Here is a 26,640-nt window from a genome sequence, read left to right on the forward strand (position 1 = left end):
TAATACAGTAAAATATTTGAAATAATATCATTTAAATATTAGAGAAATTAGCTTCTCTACCAAAGGGTTTTCCCATATTTAACTATCTACCAAAATTCACTATTCGCGAACTGTATATAATTCTTTATTACTCTGTTACCCCTATATCTATACCTCTGAACATTAAATCGAACATGCAGACAAAATCTATATTGATTTATTAAGATTTCATATGTTGTCAGCAAATTTTCTCATGCCAGACTAAATCTAAAACTCCCATATATCAATTTAAAATCTGCATTTCCCTTTTGCTTTCATCTTTACTATCCTCTCTGTTTTATCTCCTTATCCCTAGAAATTACAGTCAATTCATCCAAAAAATTGAGAACAACAACAGACGACCACCACACTGCCTCATCTCAAAGAGTTTTTCTTATTACGATATCTTGCAAGATCTCTACTTTCTTCCTTACCGGGTTTTACAGCCTATTACCTCATCTCCCTTTCATTTTGGATGATATTCTTGAAGCTTAGCTACATGATTAATGAAAAAATCATATTTTTTTTCTCAATTGCCTCTGTTTATAGATTTATAGTTGGAAACCAGACCTGTAAATGCTTGAAAAAAAGAAGATATTAATAAGTTTGGAGAAAAAATAGAGAACATGCTAAAAGCAAGGATGATGTTTCAAGTACTTATTTCAGAAGCTTCGTCACAAAGATAGATGATGTTCAATTCTAAGAAAACAATCATACCTCAGATCACCAGCTGAAACTCAAATGATGATAAAAATAAGGATATGTTTTTCACTTACACGGGTTATAAATAGTAAAACTGTAATGTAAATTATGTTAGCCGGCTACAATAATATTTTGGTACTATCACAAACCACAGTAGATGTGGTTAAATAAATTTATTGGCCAGGGTATTTAATGTTTATAGCTGGCTAACAATATTTGATAATTGTGGTTGTAAATAATTAAAAAAAAAATCAAGTCTATTAGAAATCTCATTGTAATGTAAATTATGTTAGACGGCTACAATCATATTTGGTATTGTCACAAACCACAATAAATGGTTATATAATTTATTAGCCATGGTATTTAATGTTTATAGCCGGCTAATAACATTTGATAAACGTGGTTGTAAATAATTAGCTTTATATTATAATAGCTATTCATATTCATATAGTTAGATATATCTATGAATTAGTTTTTTAGATTCAGTGTTAGTCGGCTAACATATTTAATAACATGTAACAACTTAGTGTTAGCCTTCTAATATATTTGATAACATTAAAATTCATTGTTAGACAGCTAACAATTGCAATAGGTTATAACAGTTTATTCACATATATATATCTATGAATTAGTTTGCGAGAGTCACTGTTAGTCGGCTAACATATTTAATAACATTGTTTGTTTAGATTTGAAATTCATTGTTAAACAACTAACATATTTAATAAATTATGACAATCCATTGTTAAACGGCTAACATATTTAATAATCCAATAGGAACCCCATAACCCAAACCTAATGTCTAATCCCTATTATGTTTAGGGTTCATAAATTAGACATTAGGATTTGGGTTCAGGGGTTTATCTTGGGTTTTAGGGTTTAGTATTTTGGTTTAGGTTTTAGTGACTAGGGTTAGAGTCTGGGTTCTGGAGTTCCTATTGGGTTTAGAGTTTAGGATTTAGTGACTAGGGTTTGGGTTCCAGGATTTCTATTGGGTTTAGAGTTTAGTATTTTGAGTTTTGGGTTTAGTATTTTGAGTCTATGATTTAGTATTCAGGACATTGAACTTTTTTTGTAGGGTTAAGCGTTTATTACCAGTATTCAGTGTTTGAATAATAAAATTTATTACCAGTTTACAAAACTGTTAACTGTAGATTTTATTCCATAAATGGTTAAAGAAATTATTATACCATAATAATGAATACTGAATAATTGAAAGTTTGGTTTCTCATTACCGTTAACAAACTATCAATCAAGTTACACATCTAACAACAAAAATGACAAGTTATTGTACTGTGCATGCCTATGCTTCTACTGTGCCAAAGATATGTTCCATAACCCATTCTTCGAAAGATCTTAATCATCAATTCACACTGAGAAGTTTCGAGACAAAATAACTCGTCATCTTTGACAAAATCTTTGAAGGAAAAAATGGTGGAGAAGAAGAAAAAAAGCTTCTTCCATTTTTACATGCTCTCTCTCTCTTGAGAGATCTATTAAAAATCTTTCAAGTATTTTTCCAAATCTCTTTGATATCTTTTTCACAATCTTTCACAATCTTTATGTTATCTTGCCAAATCCCACTCAATATATTGTGTCAGACAATAAATCCTAGATGCCTATAAACGGAAGATCGACTCACAAACCGTCGAGGGTAACGTTGTCTTTGTGACACCACTTTTCCTGCCACGTAGTATCATCTTTTCTCTCTTTGGTATATACCTAATATAGCAATCTTCTATTGTTTTTGACCTAAATAGCTCTAAATATTATTATTCAGTTCAGTATAACTCACGCGTAGCCTGAACACCACACATAGTAATATATACAGAATACAGTCTTCCATTTTCCTCCATTGCAGTCTTATCCAGGTAATGTGTCTAAAGCTAGTGAATATCATATCTCCAATTTCTAATGGTTGTTAAAAATGTGTATGTATGATTTTTAAAAAATGTAACTACGAGTATATGTAACTAAGAACTATAAATATAACATAACTTTGCCAAATAAATATAACAGAAATAGATAAAATAACATATATAGACCAAATTGTTCTCTCAGATTTCCTAGAGCCAAAAGGCCACTTTATATGACATTTTTGAAAAAATCTTTTATGAAAAATATGAAGAAAAAATCTAATGTTGACAAAATATGAGAATTTTTTTTTGATATTTAAGAAAATCAAAAACTATTACAAGGACATAGAAAACTCCCAGAATTTGCTGACCGACACGTGGATACGACCACTTAAAATCTACCACAAGTTTCAGACGCGGAAAAGCCTTGTTTTGTCAGTCATCGATTCCGACAAAACTGATATGACAGGTCTTCCACAGTTAATTTGACACGTTAAATCATCTATTTATTTATTTTTGTTAATATTTTTCTCTTTTTTCTCAACTTCATTATATATCCCCCTATAGACTAGTGTTCAAAAGTTGATAAATTCGTCACTATTTTCTATCTAGTTTCAATTTTCTTACTCTTTTTTTTTTGACAAAATTCAATTTTTTTACTTGCTATTGCTTTATTGCATGTAATTCGTGAGTAAGCAGTTAATCACACCTCATGAACGATTTGCTCAAAAAGAGGTTATAGAGAAATCCCGGAGTTTTGATTTTAAAGTTTTTTAGATTTTTTGAAACATAAACTAAAATCACTCGTGACAAAATCAATTAAGACATTTAGCAAAAAAAAACAATTAAGACATATAATACACGTGTCCATGCATTTAATAACAAAAGCTATTGACGGTACAAAACGTCAAAACAAATGCCCTTGGACGTGGGCAACTACACAGTAGTCATCTACATATATATGAGCTTCATATCTCAAGCGTTCTATAATTAAACCAAGAGATCTCAATCATTCCTTTGATTTCTTTACACATCGTTCTTGTTATATACTGATTAATCCAGCAAGATAATGGCTACTTCACGTCTAGCAAGGTTTGTATCAGAAGTGGCTCCGCCTCAATTCGTGACGGTGATGAGGAGACATAGAGCAGCGAAGCAGAAGCTGGACACAATCAAAGAAGAAGAGTATAAAGAAGATTGTTTCAGTGGTGGAAAGATGATGAAGATGTCTTCTAATAAGATGACAACATCGCATCATCATCATGTACATTCTTCTATCTCTGCCCCAGTTTCCAATTCTGGATCTACCTCTAAGAATTTTCTCGTTGACGTTCGAAGTTCTTTTTCTGTCTTTGAGAACTAAGATCTTTTATATACGCAAGACGGCAAGAGTTATATTATGTACTGATGGGGTCGATATTTTTGTGTGCACCCGGTTCTTTATACATTTTGCTTAATATGACCTTTTTATTATTATCTAAAAGGTCCAGATACATACATTTCACTGTTGTATTATTGTACCTCGGTTGCAACATTTCACTGTTGTATGATTGTATCTCTTAATGCTCAGTACATATTGCAAATTTCAATAAGGATGTTATTTTGTGGAGACGTTTACACACGCACACGCACATATATATGGTTTTCTTGGTTTTTTGACTTCTTACTGGATAATGATTATACTGTATAGTCCTACATATTCGAATATCAACTATAGTGTTGCAATTATATTTAAAATTGATTTTCCTAAAATACAACAGCACCGAATTTAAGTACTGAAATTTCCGATCAAGATTCCAATGATTGATTTTTTCCACAAATATATCCCTTTCTTCTAAACCGGCAACAAATGGAGACCTGGTAAGTCGAACCAGGTCAGATACTAGCCAACCATATATTGCTATCTACAACAACACTATTATTGCCTATCAACCACACAGATAGTGTTATGTACAATACCACTAGTGCCTATAGACTTGAAAGTATATCTCAATTGTATATCCTCAACCATATACATTATAATTCTCCAAAGTATATCCCAAATGTATATCCTCAACCATATACATTCCAGTTCTCAAATCGTATATCCTATATACAAATACATAGGTGTTCTTCCTTTCTCAACATAAATCACTATTAAGGCTCCAATAAATGTTATTGTTAATTTCAATAATAAATATTTATAAGATCTATAATAGATTAATATTTATGTATTTTGTCTAATTCAAATGAATTATTTCTTAAATGTGTTTATATTATGGTTGAACATCTACTTTCTAATTATCAATGTTGTTTCATATTAAGTTTGGTTAGTGGTTACCATTTATATAATTTTAGATTATAGAATTAAAAACAAAATCTATATAAAGAAATTTTATAAAGCGCATACGCGTGTGTGGATATTCTCTTTCATAATAAACACCTATAATTTATGTTTATTTTACTTTTTAGCATATCAAATTAAAAGTAAATTTTCATATTTTTTTATATGAGTTAAGCTCTGTTCTTTTGGAAGACGCAGACGCAGCTGCTTGCGGCTTAAAACTAAACATCAAAATAAAAAAAAATGGTAGAAAATTAAGCAAGTTGACGCTGGATTTATTTTCGCTAAAGTTTTTCGGTATCGTCACAGACGCCCTTAAAAGTAGTGGCAGTTACATGTTGCTGCGATTATTTTTGAAAGGCAAAAGCACAGCCGCCGGTATTACAGATCCAGATGCATGAACAAAAAACAGTTATAACATTTAACCGCAAGCCGCTGCGTCCGCGTCTCCCAAAATAACAGAGCTTTAACTCATTTTATCATATATTCTCTCTTTTCATTTACATCCAAGAGTTAGAGTTAAAAAGCTTTGGTTTTTGGCTAAGCTTAGCCTAAGGTTATGATGTGTAGATAGATATTCTGATTTTATTAGTGCAAAAACTTTGACACGTTTTGCTCAGTCTTACTCTTCTAGAATCCGAACTAAATTATAACAACAACAAGAATACTAATTGGTAGCTCTTAGAGAAATGGAGAACTTGAAATTTTTCCGTTAAAGGACACTCTCAATTGAATGATAGAAGCTTCCACCGCTAGTGTGTCCAATGTGTAACTCAAACAACACCAAGTTCTGTTCCAACAACAACTACAGCGTGCTCAACGCGTTACAACTGCAAGAACTGTCGCCGGCACTGGACTCATGGGAGAGTGCTAAGGAACATACCAGTCGGTGGAAGTGGCCGTAAAAGCAAGTATACGAAGAGAGATCAACCTTCTATTGAGATCCCACAATTTAATCATCACCAACCTTTCTTACATGTTAAAGAACAGAGTTTGTTGGCTTTTACTGTGATTCTTCTCTTTCTGGTATTGCTGTTGGGAACCATTTTGGTTCTTTGCCTGAAATTCATGGCAATATGGTGCTTCTATTTCGAAGTTTCCCACCAATAGGTAGCTCAGATTTCCATGATGGATCCTTTCAGCAAGATAATTTACGAATCAGTTGGTGGATCTCTTGTCATAACGGTTACCGCCACTTCTGTCTCAAATTATTTATGCACCATATTTGAAAAATATTAATAATATACTTGACGATGTATAGAGTAATGTTAAAAGTTAAACTCTATTTTAAAATATTTGACGTCTCTTTTGAAAATTTTCGAAATTATGTTTTTAAATTTAATAGTATATCTAAAATTTAAAGATTTAGATCATAATTCATATATTTATTTTAAAAAAAAATTCCTAATTTTTTAACTTAAATTTAAGTTCTGTTCGACCGCTCCACTTGTTCATACTAACAAAAAAAAAACATTAATTACTGCAATCTAGCTGATCAAAACTACTTGAACCAGAACTTCAACCAACACTATGAAAATGAATCATAGTGCTAGGCACCATTGGAAGCAGAGGATATTTGGGTGCTGGAAACATGAACAAGATCAACGCCAAAATCATAAATCCTTAGCCGTACTTACCCATTTCTTTTTCTTAATTTAGTTAAATACGTTTCAAATTTTTATGTGCTAAATATCTATATATTTATTTTTCTTATGAGTCGAATGACAGTAAGTTCAGTGGTATTTATTTAATTCTTATTTTAGTTATGATCACTTATCGTTATTATCTCTATAATATTATTTAAGAAGTCAGTTTCCTATGTGTCGCGCTCACGTTAACTCTCACGGCGGTTGATTACATTGATACCTTTAATAAATTTAAAATATTATATTTAAATACTATTATTTATTTTTTATTTAAATTTCTTTTGTAAGATTTTCCAATAACATGTATAATAAAAAGGAAATATTTATAAAGGTTATAAAGCGAATTTTAAAACAAAAACATATGTATAAATAATATGATTTCATTAAAAAGGAAAGTTCACCAAATAGTAATATTCTATTTAACAATATTTTTTGAATTACATAATATATACTAATAAAATACTTTCTTTATATTTTTCAAAGTAATATAGAATATTTTTACATATCTATCAATTTTTAGATGATTATATAAAATAATTAAGTAACATAAACTGATATATGTTTAATTGTCGAAAATAGTTTATAGTTAGTATTATTGAAATGTTATTTGTATTTCTTATATTTAGTTGACTATAATATCTTTCAATTACAAACAAAAATATCTATAAATTATATTTTACTTATATAATATGATTTCTCAGATTCAATCACAATTTTACTACTTATTTTTAAGAGATATTAAATTTTATGTTTTTATGTTTGTGCAACTTAATATAACCATATCAAAAGGCATACAATTAGTTAGAATTTATAAAAATATTTTAGTTATTGTAAATAGATGTAAATATTGATGTGTTCATGAGCATCTTTTTCTAACATATTTAAAAAACAAAATTTAATTTGGTATATATTATGAAAATACATGCACATTTAAACGATAAATAAAATTAATCTCACTTGACTTAATTATAATAAAAATAATTATACTTCAGCTTGAATTTGAAAGAATATATGTAACTTAATATACTCCCGACATGAGTGACTTGACAAATCCAACTTATATCTAAAATCATAGATTTAACTATAATAAGAAAATATAATTTTATAATAATAACAATTTAGTTTATAAATATAAATTATAGGATGACTCAAAACACATTAACATATGAAAATAAAATATTAACTAACTGTAACAATTTAGGTCTTTTGTAAAATTTATATATATGCATGAGACTTCAAAATATTATCTTTATATTTATTTACATAATTTTGATTCAAACACTTTAGTTTATTTTTTTTATTTGCAACAGCCAACCTAAATGCAAATAAGAAAATTAATTAAAATTTTAATAAATTTAGAATAAAAGATACTATAGTTTAATTCGTAGAAATAGATGCAATATAATATATCCAAATGATAACTAAATCGACTGTAAGAATAACAAAACCAACTAGATGTAACATATTTAAAATCATATTTTTATTAAAGTAATATAATATTATTAATACAAATTATGCATAAATTATAAATTAATTTAAAATTAAAAATAGCAGTCAACTATTATAGTATATATTTATTTTATAGATAGTATATATTTATTTTATAGATATTTATACCCGACGGGAAAGTCACCTAGTCTATCTATACTATTATTTGCGAAGTAATTTTTCGCAACGGAGCTCCCACGTTAAAAGTTAGAGTGGTTAATATCGATACTACCCTTAATGAATAAAATATATAACTAATCTAAAAATAAAAACGAAAATTAATTTATTTAATTAGATAATTGATTAAAATTACTAATAGTAAGATTTATCCAAAATCTAAAAATATATTAAAATATAAATATAATTCATATATGTATGTTGTGTTGTTATCTGAATTTGTTTTAAAAATATAAAGTTGAAAACATAAATTATATAACTAAATATTAATCAAATAATTTTTTTTTAATTTTGTATAATTGAAAAGAGAATATTAAGCTAAAAATAAAACGAAAATTAATTTATTTAATTATATAATTGATTAAAATTAATAATAATAAGATTTATCCAAAATCTAAAAATATTTTAAAATATAAATATAATTCCTATATGTATGTTGTGTTGTTATCTGAATTTTTTTTATAAAATATAAAGTTGAAAACAAAAAGTATATAACTAAATATTAAACGAATAAATTTTTTAATTTTATATATTTGAAAAGAGAATATTAAGTGACTTTCAAAATTTATTTCTATATAATAAATATGTGTACAAAGAAATTTCAAAAAAATATAATTAAAGTGTAAGAATTTTCAAATGAAATAAAATAATAATTTATTATCATAGTCTTTTAGTTAGTAACGCATATATTAATGAGTAACTATAAAATATTTAGTAATTATGATTTAATATAATAAAACCCAAACATAAAAATGAATTTAATCTTTATGAAATCAGATAACTCATTAAAACTGATATAATAAAAATATTATTAAAGTAAAAAAAATAATTCATATACATATTTTGTTATTATCCAAGAATATTTTTAGTAAAGATTAAAAAATGATTTCTATATATATATATATTATCATCTAAAAAGAATATCTTTCAATCATAAATAAAATTAGTTGCAAAAATATATAGTGAAAATATTTCTACTATATATATGAAAGCCTTCAAGAAATTAACGAAATAATGAATATATATATTTTGATACATAAATTTCATATATAAATAATTTGATATTCTATTAAAAAATTAAAGATCATAACCAATAACTTATCATGATATTTAGTTGGTAATTGTAAAATGATTAGACCCGCTTGAGCGGGCACAACACTTAGTAAAACAAATATAAACCGAAATCCATATTAAAAGTTTAACTTTTTTTTTTAGCAAATTTTTTTTTTAACTTTTGTTTGATTTATACATTGACCAAAATCTCATCTTACTATAACCAGATTAGGAAACAAATTATAACATCGATGATTTTTTCTGTTTAATCTCGAAATTATTATTTTTTTTTAAATTGAAAAATAAATTACCGAAGATGACTTTAGATTATAACCATTTGAAATATTTTTCTGTTTTCAAACTGAAATCCACTAAAAATACTCAATGAATGTTAGATAATGGAAAAAAAATGAAAGTTTGAATTAATTTTTGAATTTAAAAATGAAAAAGGTTCTTCCTTTTCGATATCTCCTCCATCCTCTTTTAGTGGGTTTGGTTCTCTTCTGTAATAGTTTGCTTCTATCCCTAGATTCAAGGAGATAAAACCGCTAAAATCAGATTTAAGATTTGCTTTCCTTCATATAGGCTTTAAAGCTGGTGACTTTCTCTCTGTTTCTTCTTCTTCTTCTTCTGCCAAAAGACTTTCGTGTCAAATTGAGACATCTGGGTTGATTTGATTGGGTCTTATAGACTCTCTTATCAATCTTCAGATCGTGCCAAGCTTTAACCTTTACTGTTTGGGTATTTCAAGCCGTTCTCTCTGCTGATTGGGTCTTATAGAATCTTGCTACATTTTAGATACACGCCATTTTTCAGAGTTTTGACTTGTAGTGAAATTAGCTTGACTACCTCAACAATGAAACGGGTGAAAAGCGAATCTTTCAGAGGTGTGTATAGTCCCAGGAGGTTCAAGTTGTCACATTTGTTGCTGGCTACAGCAGGGTTTTACTTGGTTTTCTTAGCGTTTAAGTTCCCACATTTCATCGAGATGGTCGCTATGTTGAGTGGGGACACTGCTTTAGATGGAGCGTTAAGGGAGGATAGTGGAGATGCTAGTTTAAGCGGGTCGTTAGATAGGAAGCTAGGAGATGAAGAGAATCAGAGTGGGCCTGCTTCTACTGCTCATAAGTTGCCACCAGAAGAGAAGATGAACGAGTCCAAACCAGTTCAGCAGCTTCCGTTTCGGTATGGTAGAATATCAGGAGAGATCATGAGACGTAGGAATCGAACTAAGCACATGTCACCTTTTGAAAAAATGGCTGATGAGGCTTGGATGCTTGGATCAAAAGCTTGGGAAGATGTTGAGAAGTTTAAGATAGAGAACATCGAAGAGAGTTCTGTGAACGAAGGAGTGGTGGTTGAATCATGCCCTCCTCAGATCTCAATGAATGGAGATGACTTGAGTAAAGCCAACAGGATCATGTTGCTTCCCTGTGGTCTTGCTGCAGGGTCGTCTATCACAATCCTCGGAACTCCACAGTACGCGCATGAAGAATCTGTTCCTCAGCGTTCGAGATTCACAAGAGGTGATGGAGTGGTTCTGGTTTCACAGTTTATGGTTGAGTTGCAAGGGCTGAAGACAGGGGACGGTGAGTATCCACCTAAGATTCTTCATCTCAACCCGAGAATCAAAGGTGATTGGAGTCACAGGCCGGTCATTGAGCACAATACATGTTATAGAATGCAGTGGGGGGTTGCTCAAAGATGTGATGGGACTCCATCCAAGACGGACGCTGACATGCTTGGTAAGATTTTTTCTTTGTGTTTTCTTTTTGTTCTCTCTTCCATCAAAGTAAATGTATATTTTTCCAGTTGATGGATTCAGAAGATGCGAAAAGTGGACGAAGAATGACAACATTGACATGGTGGACTCAAAGGAATCCAAGACAATTTCTTGGTTCAAACGGTTTATAGGACGTGAACAGAAACCAGAAGTCACTTGGTCATTCCCTTTTGCGGAAGGCAGAGTCTTTGTCCTAACTCTGAGAGCTGGAATTGATGGTTTTCATATAAATGTTGGAGGAAGGCATGTCACATCATTCCCTTATCGACCGGTATGTTTTCATCAGATGAGCATCCTACTACATGTTATATTCTTTATTTTTTTCATGTATATGTTGTGCTGACTTCTGGCTTCTCAGGGATTCACCATAGAAGATGCCACAGGGCTGGCGATAACAGGAGATGTTGATATTCATTCTGTTTATGCTACTTCTCTTTCAACTTCTCATCCGAGTCTCTCGCCTCAGAAAGCAATAGAATTTTCTTCAGAGTGGAAAGCTCCTCCACTGCCTGCCACTCCTTTTCGCCTTTTCATCGGTGTTCTATCAGCAACTAAGCATTTTTCTGAGCGCATGGCAGTGAGAAAGACATGGATGCAGCATCCTTCTATCAAGTCTTCACATGTAGTAGCCCGATTCTTTGTTGCACTTGTAAGTACTTCTTACCACCTCTTCTTATTGTTGAGATGTTATTGGAACATTGAAGTGGAGAGTTACTATTTTTGAAGAAACTGAGAAGTTTATTTGTTTGTGTAGCATCCAAGAAAGGAAGTTAATGCAATGCTGAAGAAAGAGGCTGAATATTTTGGAGACATTGTGATTCTTCCCTTTATGGATCGCTACGAGCTAGTGGTCCTTAAGACAATTGCTATTTGTGAATTTGGGGTATAGATACTTTCTCCTCTCTGATATGGATCAATCAGTACATCATCAGCTTCACCTCATTGTAGTTACCTTTCATGTGACTGATTGTGATAGTCTCTTCTCAGGTCCAGAATGTGACAGCTCCATACATAATGAAATGTGACGATGACACATTCATCAGAGTGGAATCAATCTTGAAACAAATCGATGGAGTCTCTATGGAACAGTCTCTCTATATGGGCAATCTAAATCTTCGACATCGTCCTCTTAGAACTGGCAAGTGGGCAGTTACATGGGAGGTACAGTGGCTTTGTGTTCTTTGTCTTTATACACTCTGTTATGTTTCACCAGCCAGATGCTAAATGTTGTCTGCTTATTTAACTGTAACAGGAGTGGCCAGAATCTATTTATCCTCCTTACGCCAACGGACCAGGATACATAATTTCAAGCAACATTGCTAAATATATAGTTTCTCAGAATTCGAAACAAAAGCTTAGGGTCAGACTCTTATCATCAGCATATCCTGAAAGTTTGAACTGACTTTGACCTAAACTATTTTCGATATTATTGTCACAGCTGTTCAAGATGGAAGATGTGAGCATGGGAATGTGGGTGGAGCAATTCAACGCCACGATGCAGCAGCCTGTGGAGTATTCACACAGTTGGAAATTTTGTCAATACGGGTGTACACTGAACTATTACACTGCACATTACCAATCTCCTACTCAGATGATCTGCTTGTGGAATAATTTGTTGAAAGGACGACCACAGTGCTGCAATTTCAGATGACCAGTAGTAGTCAGGAGATTTACATGATGATTACAGATTTGAAACCTCTTTTTGTATTATTTCCTCTTTGGTGCTAATTATTGTACACTTTACACAATCAGGATAACAGTTTCTTGTTGTACATTGGTGTCAAGTAATCTCAGAAAGAGTTAGAGATCTTTTGGCAATTAAACAAAAGACAACATTGACAAGGCAATGTCACTGTACTAGTACTACTCTGCAGGTCTTTGTGTTAAGCTTGAGTAATGATTATCGAGATTTAGCTTCCATCAAACTGCATTGGCTTGGTTATTTAGCATACAAGAGTCATGGATTGCTCAGGATCCTGAGCAACATTCATGAGCTGTGCAGGTTCATTAGCAGAAGGTCTTTTTTCTAAAGAAACTCAAAACTCATATTGCTTATAACAAGAAAATTGTAGCGCAAAAGATTGACCAACTGATCTTTTCATAATCAAATGGGTTTAGACAAATGCACTTTTTGTTTTTATGTATCACCGTGTTTAATCCTCACGCCAGACCTCATGGCCGTGAAGTTCTGATACACGGTGAGAATCAATCAATATGAGCAAAGAGACAAAGAGAAAAGTAGTTCGGTTGAGATGTACAGAAGCAAATACAATAAATACGTCACTTTTTGAGCCAGGAAGCAAAAACCAGAGCAAACATAAGAGCTTAACAAACAATGAGTCAGCAATCAAAACTCTTTCGCTTGATTAATCTATAAAGGATGCATCTTTCTTCGGACAGAACATAGCGGCGGCTGTCGAAGTTGCTTGAAGACACTGAGAAACAAGGGTTCTAGGTGGAAAGTTTAACATCTTTTTATATAATAAAACAATTGACGATAATGCCCACGCGAAACAGAGCTCAGAAACCTCTGTTCTTCTCCTCCTACTACTTCCAATGTTAGACAAATGCATAACTCTCTTGCAAAGCTACGGCCTTTCATCGCTCAAGAAACTCAAACAAGTCCACGCCTTTTCAATCCGCCACGGTGTCTCAATCACCAACCCCGAGATGGGTAAACACCTCGTGTTCTACCTCGTCTCTCTCCCTCCTCCACCTCCACCTCCCATGTCCTACGCCCGAAAGATCTTCTCCGCGATAGAGAAACCCATCAACGTCTTTATCTGGAACACGTTGATCAGAGGCTACAACGAGACTGGCGACTCCGTCTCTGCTCTTTCTCTCTACAGAGAGATGCGAGTCTCTGGTTTCGTCGAGCCGGATACTCACACTTACCCGTTTCTTCTCAAGGCCGTGGCGAAGATGGCGGATGTTCGGTTGGGAGAGACGATTCATTCGGTTGTGATACGAAGTGGGTTTGGTTCGTTGATCTTCGCTCAGAACTCTCTGCTTCATTTGTACTCTAACTGTGGTGATGTTGGTAATGCGTATAAGGTGTTCGATGAAATGCCTGTGAAGGATCTCGTCGCTTGGAACTCTGTGATTAATGGGTTTGCGGAAAACGGTAAACCGAACGAGGCGTTGGGCCTGTATAGTGAGATGGGTTCTAAGGGGATTAAGCCTGATGGGTTCACTATTGTTGGTTTGTTGTCTGCTTGTGCAAAGATTGGTGCTTTGGCGTTGGGTAAGAGAGTTCATGTCTATATGATCAAAGTGGGTTTGACAGGAAACTTACATTCCAACAATGTGCTTTTGGACTTCTACTCGAGATGTGGGAGAGTTGCAGAAGCCAGAACGCTTTTTAGTGAGATGGTGGACAAGAACAGTGTCTCTTGGACTTCATTGATCGTTGGTTTAGCTGTTAACGGTTTCGGAAAAGAAGCCATTGAGCTTTTCAAGGATATGGAGTCAAAGGAAGGGTTGTTACCGTGTGAGATCACCTTCGTGGGGATCTTATACGCTTGTAGCCATTGCGGGATGGTGGATGAAGGTTTTGAGTATTTCAGGAGAATGAGAGAGGAGTACAAGATCGAGCCTAGGATCGAACATTTTGGTTGTATGGTCGATCTGTTAGCTAGAGCTGGAGAAGTTAAGAAAGCGTATGAATACATTACAAAAATGCCAATGCAGCCGAATGTTGTTATATGGAGAACATTGTTAGGAGCTTGCACTGTTCATGGTGATTCTGATTTAGCAGAGTTGGCTAGAATCAAGATCTTACAGCTAGAACCAAACCACAGCGGAGACTACGTCCTCTTGTCGAATATGTATGCGTCCGAGCAGCGTTGGTCCGACGTGCAGAAGATAAGGAGACAGATGTTAGAAGACGGTGTAAGAAAAGTTCCCGGTCACAGCTTAGTAGAAGTAGGAAACAGAGTTCATGAGTTTCTGATGGGAGATAAGTCTCATCCACAAAGCGAGTTGATATACGCTAAGCTCAAGGAGATGAGTGATAGGCTGAGACTAGAAGGTTACGTGCCGCAGATAGCTAACGTTTACGTTGATGTTGAGGAGGAAGAGAAGGAAAGCGCTCTTGTGTATCACAGTGAGAAGATTGCTATTGCGTTCATGCTTATTAGTACACCGGAGAGGTCACCGATTAGGGTGGTGAAGAATCTTAGAGTTTGTGCGGATTGTCATATGGCGATTAAGCTTGTGTCTAAGGTTTATGGTCGAGAGATTGTTGTGAGAGATCGTAGCAGGTTTCATCATTTTAAAGATGGTTCTTGTTCTTGTCGAGACTACTGGTAATGTAGAAAATAAAATGATATGTTTTCAACGCAAATGTTCAAATGTACGGATCATATTTGAGCGGTTACTTAGCCCAACAAATTCAATCCAAAACCGAAATTCAAAGGGTCTAACTGGTGACCATCTCAGGAATAGTAGGAACAAAAAAGAAAAGAATTGATGGGAATAAAATTATGGGAATGATGAGGAACGGTTATTCCATATCAAATTTAGTGAGGAATAAATTTGTTCTTTAATTCTCTACAATAAAAGGAATGAGAAGGAATGAGAAAGAATGACTATTCCTAATGAATGGTAAAATTTGTTAGGAACATTAAGGAATGCATTATTCCTCTTCATTCCTTGGTCACCAGTTAGACCCAAAGAGTAGCAATATGTTACTGTAATTAAACCTTTGTGGGATTAATTTGTAAATTTATGAAGTAAGTGGGTAAAATCTGACAAACAAAACATAATGGGTTCAAATCTAAGAAAGTAATAAAATTTTAGGGGGTAAAAGAAAAACCTATGACCGCGTTTTGCACTTGTTTCTTTTGGCGCGGGACTGAAAAAATTGAAGTTGGCGGGGCTTTCTCATGGAAACGTTTTATCCACAAAAGCTTCACATGAAGGAGACACAGAGAGTCGCTTTCGTTGCTTAACGTATCAGATTGATTCGTTTCATTTTTCTCCGTTCAGTGAGAGGATCGAAAGCAGAGAAGATGGGAGACACAAGTCATCTGGAGAAGATGGGAAGAGAACTCAAGTGCCCTATTTGGTAAAAATCTCTTTCTACTCTGGGTTTGGATTACTCAACGTTTTTGTTTAGTTTTCTGGGTTTGGATTCAAAAATCGTGTCTCTTTGTGTAGCCTGAGTATTGGGTATCGGTTTCTTATTCTTAGATTGTAAATTTGTAAATGGATTCAACTTTTGTTTCAATTGCAGCTCGAGTCTATTTAGTTTTGCAGCTTCACTATCGTGCAACCATGTGTTCTGCAAGTAAGAACAGAGCCCCTCTCTCTCATGTTTTTTTTTTCCTAATCTTGTCAGTATTTTAATCGTGTCTCTTGATCTCTCAGTGAATGCATAGTGAAGTCCATGAAAATTGATGCTACTTGTCCGGTTTGTAAAATCCCATTCCATCGTAGAGGTATTACTTACTTCCCATGCTATTTAAAAAAAAAAAATTGATCTCAGTCTACTTTAATTTGCCCCTGTTCGCTAAACAAAGCTTTGCAATTGACTTAGACAACTACTTATGATGTTTGTTAGAGATTCGAGGTGCTCCTCATATGGATAGCTTGGTGAGCATTTACAAGAACATGGAAGATGCTTCTGGTGTCAACATTTTTGTTAGCCAGGATAACCCATTACCATCAGGTACTTATCAATATTAGGAACCAGACGTTATTATCATTCACTTCATTTTCTGTTTGTTAGAAGTTGACGCTTAAAAAGAGACAGTGGGATATGGCTTGGCCCAAAATGTTCCTCCTGATATGACAGTGAGTTAAGTGCCCATTTTAATGTGTGTTCTGTGACTTGTGTCTACAGAAAAAGAAAAGCATGTTGGAGATGCTTCCATTGAAAAGGCAAATGATAAGAATCATCAGGGATCTACTAAGGGCCGAACATCCAAGAAGAGAGGGTGTAAAAAAAACAACGACAAAGATCTAGATGCCCCTGGACCTATTGTTATGAAACCTTCATCCCAAACCAGGAAAAGGGTTCAGCTGCCGCAGAATCAATCTTCTAAATGCTTAACAGAATCTGTTGAGTCAGCTGAAAAACTCAAGGATTACACTGAGAAAACTGTGATTCGTTTGAAGGAGCATACGAGTCTGAATAAAGAAGATAATCTGGCACCTTTCTTTTGGTTGAGAGATGAAGATGATGATGATGGGGAGATCTTAAGTCAGCCAGCAGAAAGTGATCCATTTCTAGACGTTACACCTGTTGATGTTCCTTCTTTCAGCGACTTGAAGGACTCAGATCATGATAGCCCCTCGAAAGTGAGTACTTTCAAACCCAACAGCCTATTTAAATTCTGTCTTTTCAGTACTTAGACTGCAAAATATTGTTCTCTGATATTGCAACATGCTACACTTGCCCTTGCTTATGAGGTGTAGATTTTACTTGTGTTCAAAATGAATACTGCAATCTCCAAATCATCATCGTATCCTTTGATCTAACTTCTTTTTTCATGGTGGTGTTTCAGGCAGTTGAGCAAGAAAGGTCCAATCCAGGAGACATGTTTGACAGTGAAATGTTTGAATGGACTCAAAGGCCTTCTTCTCCAGAGATTCTACCTAGTCCTGTGAAGGCCAAGGTAAAGGAAATTCTTTACTCAGATACAGCCAGATGTTTGTTTTCTTTGATAGTTTCTTCAAGTCGGTTGAAATTAACTGAAAGATCAAATCAATTTGCAGGCCCTAGGTAGAGGTGAGAGTGATATTACTCAAAGGAATCTATCTAAAGGAGCATCATCCAATAAAAAACGCAAAGCAGGAACTGCAAGAAACACGGTTGCTAAACGGCGCGTTGGGATTTCCAAGGAGGACTATGTGGAACCGTCTGCAGTAGCAACTATTAGTGAGAAAGAAGAGGCTGGTGGGACTTCTGGTACATCTGCCATGAAGGATGAAAATGTGAAAGCTAAACGGGCTACAAGAAACAAGGGCCAGACTTCACGAGTTCAGGCTGGTGTAAATACACATGTGGAAGCTGAGGTAAAGCAGGGGACAAAGAGGAAACGATCTAGCGTTAAAGTCTCCCCGGATCCCCCAGTTGCTGAATCTAATGAGCTGTCACTTGGAACAGAAGATGTGGGAAAAGAGGATCAGGAACGAGCCCATGGTTCAGCTGATACACATCCTGAAAAACAAAGTCCCTCCGAGAAGTACTCTCTGAGAAAGAGAAGAAAATCCAGTGCATCTTCCTTACCAAAATGTTCTTCTGGGATAACTGAAAAAAAGACTTCAGAAAAGAGATCAAAACTTGATTCCTGTTCAGCTACACAACCGCGAGGCAAGAAAATCCTTAGTGAAGAGTTAAATCAAGTGGGAGATAGACAAGATTCAACTAACAAAAAGAAACCGTCTCTGGATAAAGGCATTGATACCATGCAAGTTTTAGAGAAAAGCTCAACGATGAACAAGCCCTTACTTGGAGCTAATGTACTTTTGCGACGATGTGATGGACCTCCAATAGAAAAATTCACATGCGCCTTTTGTCAGTCTTCAGAAGACACAGAGGTAGGATCGCTAAATGTAGACCTGAAGGTGATTTTTACCATTTTCTAATTGGAATGTTTATATTGACAGGCATCAGGAGAAATGGCTCACTACCACAGAGGTGAACCTGTCTCTGCAGATTTTAATGATGGGTCTAAGGTCATACATGTTCACAAAAACTGTGCTGAATGGTAAGAAATCTGAGTAGTAGTAAATGTGCATACATATTATTTTGATACTCGACTGACTGAATATAAGAAAAATCTATTACATTTTCAGGGCTCCAAATGTATACTTCAACAACCTTACGGCAGTCAACCTTGATGCGGAGCTGACAAGAAGCCGGAGAATAACTTGCAGCTTCTGTGGACTTAAAGGCGCAGCACTTGGTTGTTACAATGCGCGTTGCAAGAGTAGCTTTCATATTACGTGTGCAAAACTGAAACCAGAATGCAGATGGGACAATGTAAGTTCTGCATAAGTTATATAGACGCTCTATATGATAGTCCCTTATACGGCTCTTTTTAACACCTTTTCTTGTCAACAGAAAAACTTTGTGATGCTATGCCCTTCGGATGCATCCTCTAAGTTGCCCTGTGAAGAGACTAGTCCAAAAGGAAGAAAACGGAAGTGTAGGCCAGAGCACTCTCAGCTTAATCAAGTATCTCAAAAACCTGACATCACTGAGCTCCAGAGCAAGCCTTTTCACGGATCATCCAAGAAATTGGTTCTATGCTGTTCAGGACTTACAGATGAAGAGAAGGTGTGGATCTTTTCACTCTTTTATATCATGAAAACTTCTCCGCTTTAAAAATTAAATTACGTGGATGGCTTTGGATTGCAGAGTGTGATTTCGGAATTTGCTGAACTGTCTGGAGTTACCATCTTGAGAAAATGGGAGCCAAGAGTTACACATATTATTGCATCAATCAACGAAAGTGGAGCATGCAAAAGGACCCTCAAATTCATGATGGGGGTCTTGGAGGGGAAATGGATTCTAAGCATTGATTGTAAGTATTATCAATCTATCAGCAAGGAAACATGGATGTTTGTGATTGATCAAATCAACAATTTGTCGAACTGTCTGTATATCTTTTCTTGCAGGGATCAAGGCCTGTATGAGAAACACAGAATATGTAACCGAGGAGCCATATGAGATTTCCATAGATGTTCATGGAACACGACAAGGACCTTATATTGGGAGACAAAGAGCTTTGAACAAGGTTTAGCTTCGTTTCTCTCTATATATATATGTGACAACAGACTTGCGAATGCGTGCATCTAAATGATTTCATTCACTCATATGCAGAAACCAAAACTGTTTAATGGACTGATGTTTTACATAATGGGAGATTTTGAGCTTGCTTACAGAGGGTATCTTCAAGATATGATTGTGGCAGCAGGAGGAACAATTCTGCGCAGGCGACCCATTTCTAATGATGATAGTGAAGCCTCAACGATCATAGTGTTTAGTGTTGAGCCAAGCAAGAAGAAAAGTCTGACAGAAAGAAGATTTGATGCTGAAGCCTTGGCTAAGTCTTCTAGAGCAAGAACTGCAAGCAGTTCATGGGTCTTTGATTCTATTGCAGGTTGCCAAATTCTAGACTTGATATAATTAAATTGTGAGACCACATCTTTGGATATTTTATTCAGTATTATTCGTCTCTGGAGATGAAATTGAGTCTCATTGAATTTTGCATTTGAATTTGACACTCTAAAACTTGTTATTTGAATAATTGACCTTTAAATATTACTGTTTGGGTTTGCTAAAAGAGAACTTCTTCATGTTTGTAACAAAATCAAAACATACAATAAGAATGCTGCTAGAAAGAACCTTCTGACTTCTGAGTTACAACTTCCCAAGGTTTTATTGTAGTATGGTGTTTCTGATTTTAAACAAGTGTGTAAACTCGAAAACTCTTTCAACTCAAGTAACTCAACTAATAGAATACTCCCCTCCCTGTGAGAACACTTCGAAGTGGCTTAGTGAGGTTTTGGAACGAATCCATCAACTGCAAAATTCCTAGTGGCTGAAGGAATGGCTAAGCGTATTCCATCTAGCTCTGGTTTTGCTATGACTTGACATCCCAATCGCGACCTATAAACAACATTTTCAAGGGAACACATCAACAAACATTTTCAATGCAACCCAAGTGAAACCATTTAAAGAGTAAGAGAGAAAGAGAGAAAGAGAGAATGAACTGACGTTTCTGTTAACCCAAAAGCAAGATCCAGCATATCATTCTCTTCATCTGTTGGTTCTTCCAGTTTGTTGTAGTACTCCGTGTCCTATCCGTTGTTAATTGTTTAGTAAAACACACTTCATAATCAATCAATGTAGATGAGTAAGAGAAACTTTTACCATAACAATCACATGGCACGTGGAACAGGCTAGAGAACATTCACAAGCCCCTGAAGATAAGAGGAATACCAACCCACTCAGATACTTGGTTTAAGAGAAAAAAAAACATATGATCAGACAAAACAAAACAAAAAGAAAGATGAAATGAAATGAAAAGAGAATGGTGCCTTCGAGTTCGATATCGTTTTCATGAGCAGCTTCAAGGATGTTCATTCCAACTGGGACCTTAATATGAATCTCCTCTCCATCTTTATCAACAAAGATAACGTTTATCCTATATACAATTCTCGTGTTGTCAACATGATCTATTGTTTTGTCTGTCAGGAGTTGGAAATGTGTTTATGAGATGAATCTCAACTTACTTTTCTGTTTCAGAGACAGTGCTGAACGATGTACACCGATGATGATTATTGTTTGAGAAAAAAGCTTGCTGAGGTTGCCTCTGTAGTACAACAGCCTTATCAAAAACGAAAGAAAGAGAAGAGATGTCAAAATCAAGATGAAATTTTCTAAAGAGAGAAAAAATATGAAGCAAAAATCACCCTACTACTTTCGAAGCTAATTTAACTTGCGTAAGGCATAATAAGATACATAATCAAGCCTTTGGTCAGCAGCTCGTGAGAGCCAAAAAAACAAACTCTTTTAATCCTCTCTCACTCCGTAGCTCTAGTCAGCTATAATCAATTTTCACGAAAAGATAATATATCTAGAGTCTTTTCATAGTTTAGCTAGAATACAAAGCCAACATCAGTCTCAACAGAGCTTGTCTAGTTGTCTGATGAATAAAACAAGTAAGATAAGATGCATGGAGAACAGAGCTGAGACTAACCGAAGAAGATTGCAGATATTGAGCATAAGACCTTTGTAAAACCCGCATCCCACATACTGACAAATGCCTCTCTGCCCAAATAGGCATAAGTAAACAGAGTTAAAAAAAATCTCACATTAGCTTTGCGTCCATGACGAAAAGCAAAAGAGCAGAAAAGATAAATACCTCTAGGAAGCTGCTTAACAATGCGAGAGCCTAATCTTGATAGCCTATGGAAGAGCATGATTCTGGCGCCCACGAAAGCTCAGCTAAAACCTCGAGACCAATAGAAAAATTTAAACCAAAATGAGTGCAACCAATAATCTACACATCTGGAAAAGAGGAACACATAGAAGAAGAAGGAAAAGGTTACAACTTTATAGAAAATTCGACGAAAGGAAGATACTTTTTCTTAAGAGTGATTGAAGATTGATGGAGGAAAGAGGAACAAAGAGAGGACTTAGGGCGTCCTGCGTCGACAAGGACAACCTCCTCCTTTAGTTCGCGGTATCTCAAAACCGAACCAACCGAACCGGATCAGACCAGTTAATAACTTCAAATCAATCAGTTTGATTCTTTCAGAGCTATATGTATTAGTGCGTGCTTAATCAAAAAGCTAATGTTTATTACTTTATTTAATCAAATTCTACGTTGATTGTTTTTAATAGTTTTGAACTGGAGAAGTGTCACGGTTAAAAAATTTTTACTTCCAGTTGATAGTTTTTTTTCTGCTAAAAGGCAGAATACCAGAATGGTACTTTTCAGATGTCTGCTTTCTTATATAGCTATGTTTTTTTTTTTTTTGAAAACTAAATATATAGCTATGTTCATCATCTAACTATGGAAGATTTGTGTGGATGGATACAGGGAACAGGAATCTACAACATGTCTAATGGGCTCGGGAAGAAGGAATAAGCACACAGTTTCTCCTCCTTTCTTTTTTCTTATTTTTTTTTATTTTCACACTTTTGGAGGTTTCTCTATGTGTATCCTATGTATGGCATATAACATGGAAAGCAAACTGGTTTATTTTCTATTCAGTTTAGTCTTTGAATCGACTGTTATTAGGTAGATATCTACTAAAAAAAGAATACATTAACAAATACATATGGTTTGGTCTTTTGAGAAATCAAAACAGAGGAGGAATACTCTGTTCGTTCCTGAAGAAGTTGGTTGGATCAATCTTCCCTTTAACCAAACCCAACTTCTTGAAGTTCCCTCTGTAATACTTCTCACCCCATATCCTAGCATCTTCAAAGCTAGTCTTGCTTCCTGTGTTGTTTCCCAAATCAAGATCTCTGTAGTTCAAATACGCTCCTCTCGGCGACGCAGAGACGTAAGGAGTCATGTAATCGTAAAGCATTCTCATCCACCTCACATGCTTGTTCATCTCCTCTACTGTATTCACTTTCCACTTCACCATGTACTGTATGTTGTAAATGTTCCCTCTCCTGTGTGGATACGGAGAGTCACTTTCCGATACCTCGCTTATCCTCCCACCCAATGGCTCTAAGATCATCAGTGGAGTCTCTTTCTCGAGAAACCTTTTGGTTACTTCTTCGAAAACGTTTTCAGGAACTGGTTTTTGTACAAAGTCTGACTTTGCTTTGAAGTAAAGATCCTCGTATCTTAGGTCTCTGTTGAGCATTGTCTCTAACGGCTGTCCTGACTTCCAGTTAAAGAACATTACCGACTCGATCCAGCTCATTTCAGAACAGTCTTGAGCTTGTACTCCGAGTTCAGGAAACTTCTGGTTCATCAGAGGAATCAATCTATCGACTCCACCAAGAAACAAAGCTTGGAAAGCAGTTTTGACTCTTCTCTGGCCTCCTTCTAGACTGTTGTCGATTATGACTCTGATGAAGAGATCTTTGTCTAGCTCCGCTCCTATGTACTGCCATCGATGAACGAGCTTGTTCATGCTTGCTCCCATTGGATGCTGACTTATGAAACAAGTTACCTTTTCAGGAACCCTAGCGAGTTTGACTTTCCATGACAACACAACACCGAAACTCGCTGCTCCGCCTCCTCTAAGAGCCCAAAACAAGTCCTCTCCCATCGTTTTCCTGTCGAGGATTCTCCCGTTTACGTCCATCAAACGAGCGTCCACGACGTTGTCAGACGCTAAACCGTGTTTTCTCATCATTGCACCGAGTCCACCGCCGCTGAAATGCCCACCAACTCCTACGCTTGGACATGTCCCTGCGGCGAAGGCATGGATCTTGCTTGTCTTAGCGATTTTGTAGTAGAGTTCGCCGAGTGTTGCGCCGGATTGGATCCATGCGGTTTCTTCCGTGAGGTTGATGTTGATGGTACGGAGGTTAACTAGGTCGATGATTATGAAGGGGGATAGTGAGAGGTAAGATAGGCCTTCGTAGTCGTGACCACCACTTAGAGTTCTTACTTGCACGCCAAGTTTCTTGCTGCATAGTATTGATTGTTTGATTTCTGATTCGGATTCTGGTTTCATGGTCAGGATCGGCTTCAGGCTTGTGAAGTTCAAGTTGAGGAAGCTTGAGTCTGGAGATGGAGACTCCGACGAGGCGGTGTAGAGTCTGGAATCTGATGTGTGGATAGTGAGATTTCTAGTGGAGATTGTTGACAAGCAGCTTTCAAACTCTTCTTTTGTCGGAACAGAACTGACGCAATTGGCTAAGAAGAATAGAAACAGACACAAAGCTAGGTCTCTCATGTTTATTTGTTTCTTGTGTTTAAAGTTTCAGACAAAGAAGAAGTGTTTCTGGTTCAGAGAGTTTCTTGAGACGTGTTGACAAACTGGATGAGTTGCTGCAATAAAGAAGGCTCTAGCAGAAAATAAATATTTCAGTTTCAGGGGTGTTTATTTGAATTGAGAATTTTAATAAACGTCATTAGAAATATAATATGATTATCTTGACGAGCAGCTAAAACAAATGTTAAGCTAAGAGTCAAAAATGTACGCATTTTCAAAGTTTGATCTGATAGGTATAGTGACAACGCGTTCTATCAAATTATAGCAGTTTTCTAAACGTGGAGTTAAGTTTTTTTTTTTTTTTGAGAAGGGGCATTTTAATGATCTGGAACAGTAACAACTCGTTCTATCAAATTACATATTGCAGTTTTCTAAACGCGGAGTTAAGTATTTACTTGTTTTTTTTTTTTAAATAGTTAGTATTTTTCAAAAAAAAAAAAATATTTACTTGTTGACAAAAAAAAAGTATTTACTTCCTCTTCTCGTCACATTTTCACAAATAATTTTTATTGTAACATTTACATAAAACAAAACAATAATTTCTGTAACATTATGCATAATGAGACAAGGAATGATTCATTACACAAATTTATTTTGTTATAAAGAATAATTATTATGTTAAAAAAGAAATGAAGCGTTAACGTCGTTAGGATTGATGTCACTCTACGACCATACTAAAATATATGTCACAGTTCTTACTTTCTGGAAGTCTTTGGTGATGCGTTGAATTGAATGATTAGTGCTAAAATTGGATCTCTCGTCGTTGTCACAACCGGTTGTACAAAATCATAATCGATATTCGTATCTGTTTGGATAAGTATATATATAAATAACATGAACAAATACTTTTCAAGAGTTTTTCTACAATTAGCACTTCTCATAGAGCCGTTGGAAAAAAAGAAGCACTTCTCATAGAGTACTTTTATCCATTCATTTACATATAAGATCTCTTTATTACCATTTTGTAAACCATAAGCTTGTTTCTTAAATTTCATAAGACCGACCCATTTATTCTAAAAGCCCAACCCAAAGTCAAAAGAGGCTTATACGCACGACGTTGGTTCTTTCATCATCCTCCTCCTGAGCCGCGATCTCCTCCTCCTCCTTAAACTCCATCGTCTCTTGTCGATTATTTCTCCAAAGGTAAGATTTTGCGATTACCTTCGTACGCTAACCTTTGTCTTCTCATCTTTTCCAGTCGTGTGGTCTCGTTACTAAACCCTAAATCGTCTCCCTTTTTGTAAGATTCGTGTGGATCTCAGTGATTGATAGACCCCCAATTGCTCGAGGTTGTCTAACGTTGCGAGTTTTTTTTCAAAACTGTAGAGAAGGATGCCAAAGGTTAAGACAAACCGAGTCAAGTACCCAGAAGGGTGGGAGTTGATCGAGCCTACTCTTCGTGAGCTTGATGCCAAGATGAGAGAAGGTTTTGTTTATTCAGATGCTTAAAGTCTTTACCTTTTGAATTTTGATTGTCATCTTAAATATATTTATTCCTTTCTTTTGATGATGCAGCTGAGATGGATACACATGATGGCAAGAGAAAGTGTGAAGCTTTATGGCCAATCTTCAAACTCTCTCATCAGAGGAGTCGCTATGTGTACGACCTTTATTACCGCAGGAAGGAGATATCCAAAGAGCTCTATGAGTTCTGCTTGGACCAGGGATATGCTGATCGTAACCTCATTGCCAAATGGAAGAAAGTAGGTGCCTTGTAACCTCTCACTCTTTATATTCTTGAATTAGTTTAGATGATTGTCTAGTAGAGCACAATTGGTGGTTCTTGAAGCTGTTTCTCTTGCACTTGTGTGTCAGATAGACGTGTCTCTTTAGTTTGTTACTGAACTATATATGAATTCTCTGTGCTTTGTGGATTGCAGTCAGGGTATGAGCGTCTATGTTGCTTGCGCTGCATACAGCCGAGAGACCACAACTACGGAACAACATGTGTATGTCGTGTTCCCAAACACTTGCGTGAAGAGAAAGCGATTGAGTGCGTTCACTGCGGTTGTCAAGGATGCGCCAGTGGCGATTAGTCTCTCGGACTGTTTTCTTCACCACTGTCACTCTCTTGGATGTATTTCTATATATTTGTCAAATCTGGATTATGTACCCTGACTAATTTCCCTTTGAAGAACTTCTAATTGTCAAGTCTTTGTGTTGCTGTTGAGA

General features: G+C 35.2%; 7 protein-coding genes across 9 annotated transcripts; 5 read left to right on the plus strand and 2 right to left on the minus strand.

Annotated features, from left to right (window-relative positions):
• The first annotated feature begins 3,642 nt into the window (after nucleotides 1-3,642).
• LOC108839442 (uncharacterized) lies at nucleotides 3,643-3,936 on the plus strand. The gene has a single exon (XM_057004324.1). The coding sequence runs from the start codon at nucleotides 3,643-3,645 to the stop codon at nucleotides 3,934-3,936; it is 294 nt and encodes a 97-aa protein (XP_056860304.1).
• Nucleotides 3,937-9,700: 5,764 nt separating this feature from the next.
• Nucleotides 9,701-12,850, plus strand: LOC108842788 (hydroxyproline O-galactosyltransferase GALT2). The gene is made up of 7 exons (XM_018615812.2): nucleotides 9,701-11,005; nucleotides 11,073-11,314; nucleotides 11,402-11,692; nucleotides 11,798-11,926; nucleotides 12,031-12,204; nucleotides 12,296-12,403; nucleotides 12,482-12,850. The coding sequence occupies exons 1-7, from the start codon at nucleotides 10,117-10,119 to the stop codon at nucleotides 12,692-12,694; spliced, it is 2,046 nt and encodes a 681-aa protein (XP_018471314.2). The 5' UTR covers nucleotides 9,701-10,116; the 3' UTR covers nucleotides 12,695-12,850.
• A 468-nt stretch (nucleotides 12,851-13,318) lies between these two features.
• Nucleotides 13,319-15,388, plus strand: LOC108842789 (pentatricopeptide repeat-containing protein At4g21065). Its single transcript, XM_018615813.2, has one exon. The coding sequence runs from the start codon at nucleotides 13,600-13,602 to the stop codon at nucleotides 15,352-15,354; it is 1,755 nt and encodes a 584-aa protein (XP_018471315.2). The 5' UTR covers nucleotides 13,319-13,599; the 3' UTR covers nucleotides 15,355-15,388.
• Nucleotides 15,389-15,921: 533 nt separating this feature from the next.
• Nucleotides 15,922-20,244, plus strand: LOC108821245 (protein BREAST CANCER SUSCEPTIBILITY 1 homolog). The gene is made up of 13 exons (XM_018594294.2): nucleotides 15,922-16,111; nucleotides 16,280-16,333; nucleotides 16,414-16,484; nucleotides 16,607-16,714; nucleotides 16,889-17,346; nucleotides 17,553-17,663; nucleotides 17,764-18,588; nucleotides 18,658-18,758; nucleotides 18,847-19,033; nucleotides 19,115-19,330; nucleotides 19,412-19,577; nucleotides 19,672-19,790; nucleotides 19,877-20,244. The coding sequence occupies exons 1-13, from the start codon at nucleotides 16,056-16,058 to the stop codon at nucleotides 20,180-20,182; spliced, it is 2,778 nt and encodes a 925-aa protein (XP_018449796.1). The 5' UTR covers nucleotides 15,922-16,055; the 3' UTR covers nucleotides 20,183-20,244.
• Nucleotides 20,245-20,288: 44 nt separating this feature from the next.
• LOC108821256 (adrenodoxin-like protein 2, mitochondrial) lies at nucleotides 20,289-22,266 on the minus strand. 2 transcript variants are annotated; one of them, XM_018594305.2, is made up of 8 exons: nucleotides 22,114-22,266; nucleotides 21,924-22,006; nucleotides 21,759-21,829; nucleotides 21,292-21,386; nucleotides 21,097-21,203; nucleotides 20,930-20,979; nucleotides 20,774-20,856; nucleotides 20,289-20,665 (listed from the first exon to the last, which is right to left on the minus strand). In XM_018594305.2, exons 2-8 carry the CDS (start codon nucleotides 21,979-21,981, stop codon nucleotides 20,551-20,553), a joined length of 579 nt encoding a protein of 192 aa, XP_018449807.1. In that variant the 5' UTR covers nucleotides 21,982-22,006; nucleotides 22,114-22,266; the 3' UTR covers nucleotides 20,289-20,550. The 2 variants fall into 2 exon arrangements, with proteins under 2 accessions (XP_018449807.1, XP_018449815.1); XM_018594313.2 differs by having other exon boundaries at nucleotides 21,924-22,013; nucleotides 22,114-22,251.
• A 481-nt stretch (nucleotides 22,267-22,747) lies between these two features.
• On the minus strand, nucleotides 22,748-24,557 carry LOC108840197 (berberine bridge enzyme-like 22). Its single transcript, XM_018613030.2, has one exon. It carries the CDS (start codon nucleotides 24,427-24,429, stop codon nucleotides 22,867-22,869), a length of 1,563 nt encoding a protein of 520 aa, XP_018468532.1. The 5' UTR covers nucleotides 24,430-24,557; the 3' UTR covers nucleotides 22,748-22,866.
• Nucleotides 24,558-25,454: 897 nt separating this feature from the next.
• Nucleotides 25,455-26,619, plus strand: LOC108841735 (protein BUD31 homolog 1). 2 transcript variants are annotated; one of them, XM_018614489.2, is made up of 4 exons: nucleotides 25,455-25,611; nucleotides 25,795-25,894; nucleotides 25,984-26,171; nucleotides 26,349-26,619. In XM_018614489.2, the coding sequence occupies exons 2-4, from the start codon at nucleotides 25,801-25,803 to the stop codon at nucleotides 26,502-26,504; spliced, it is 438 nt and encodes a 145-aa protein (XP_018469991.1). In that variant the 5' UTR covers nucleotides 25,455-25,611; nucleotides 25,795-25,800; the 3' UTR covers nucleotides 26,505-26,619. The 2 variants fall into 2 exon arrangements, with proteins under 2 accessions (XP_018469991.1, XP_018469992.1); XM_018614490.2 differs by having other exon boundaries at nucleotides 25,512-25,708.
• Nucleotides 26,620-26,640: the final 21 nt, after the last annotated feature.

This window comes from Raphanus sativus, chromosome 2 (assembly GCF_000801105.2).
Source record: "Raphanus sativus cultivar WK10039 chromosome 2, ASM80110v3, whole genome shotgun sequence".
NCBI lineage: Eukaryota > Viridiplantae > Streptophyta > Magnoliopsida > Brassicales > Brassicaceae > Raphanus > Raphanus sativus.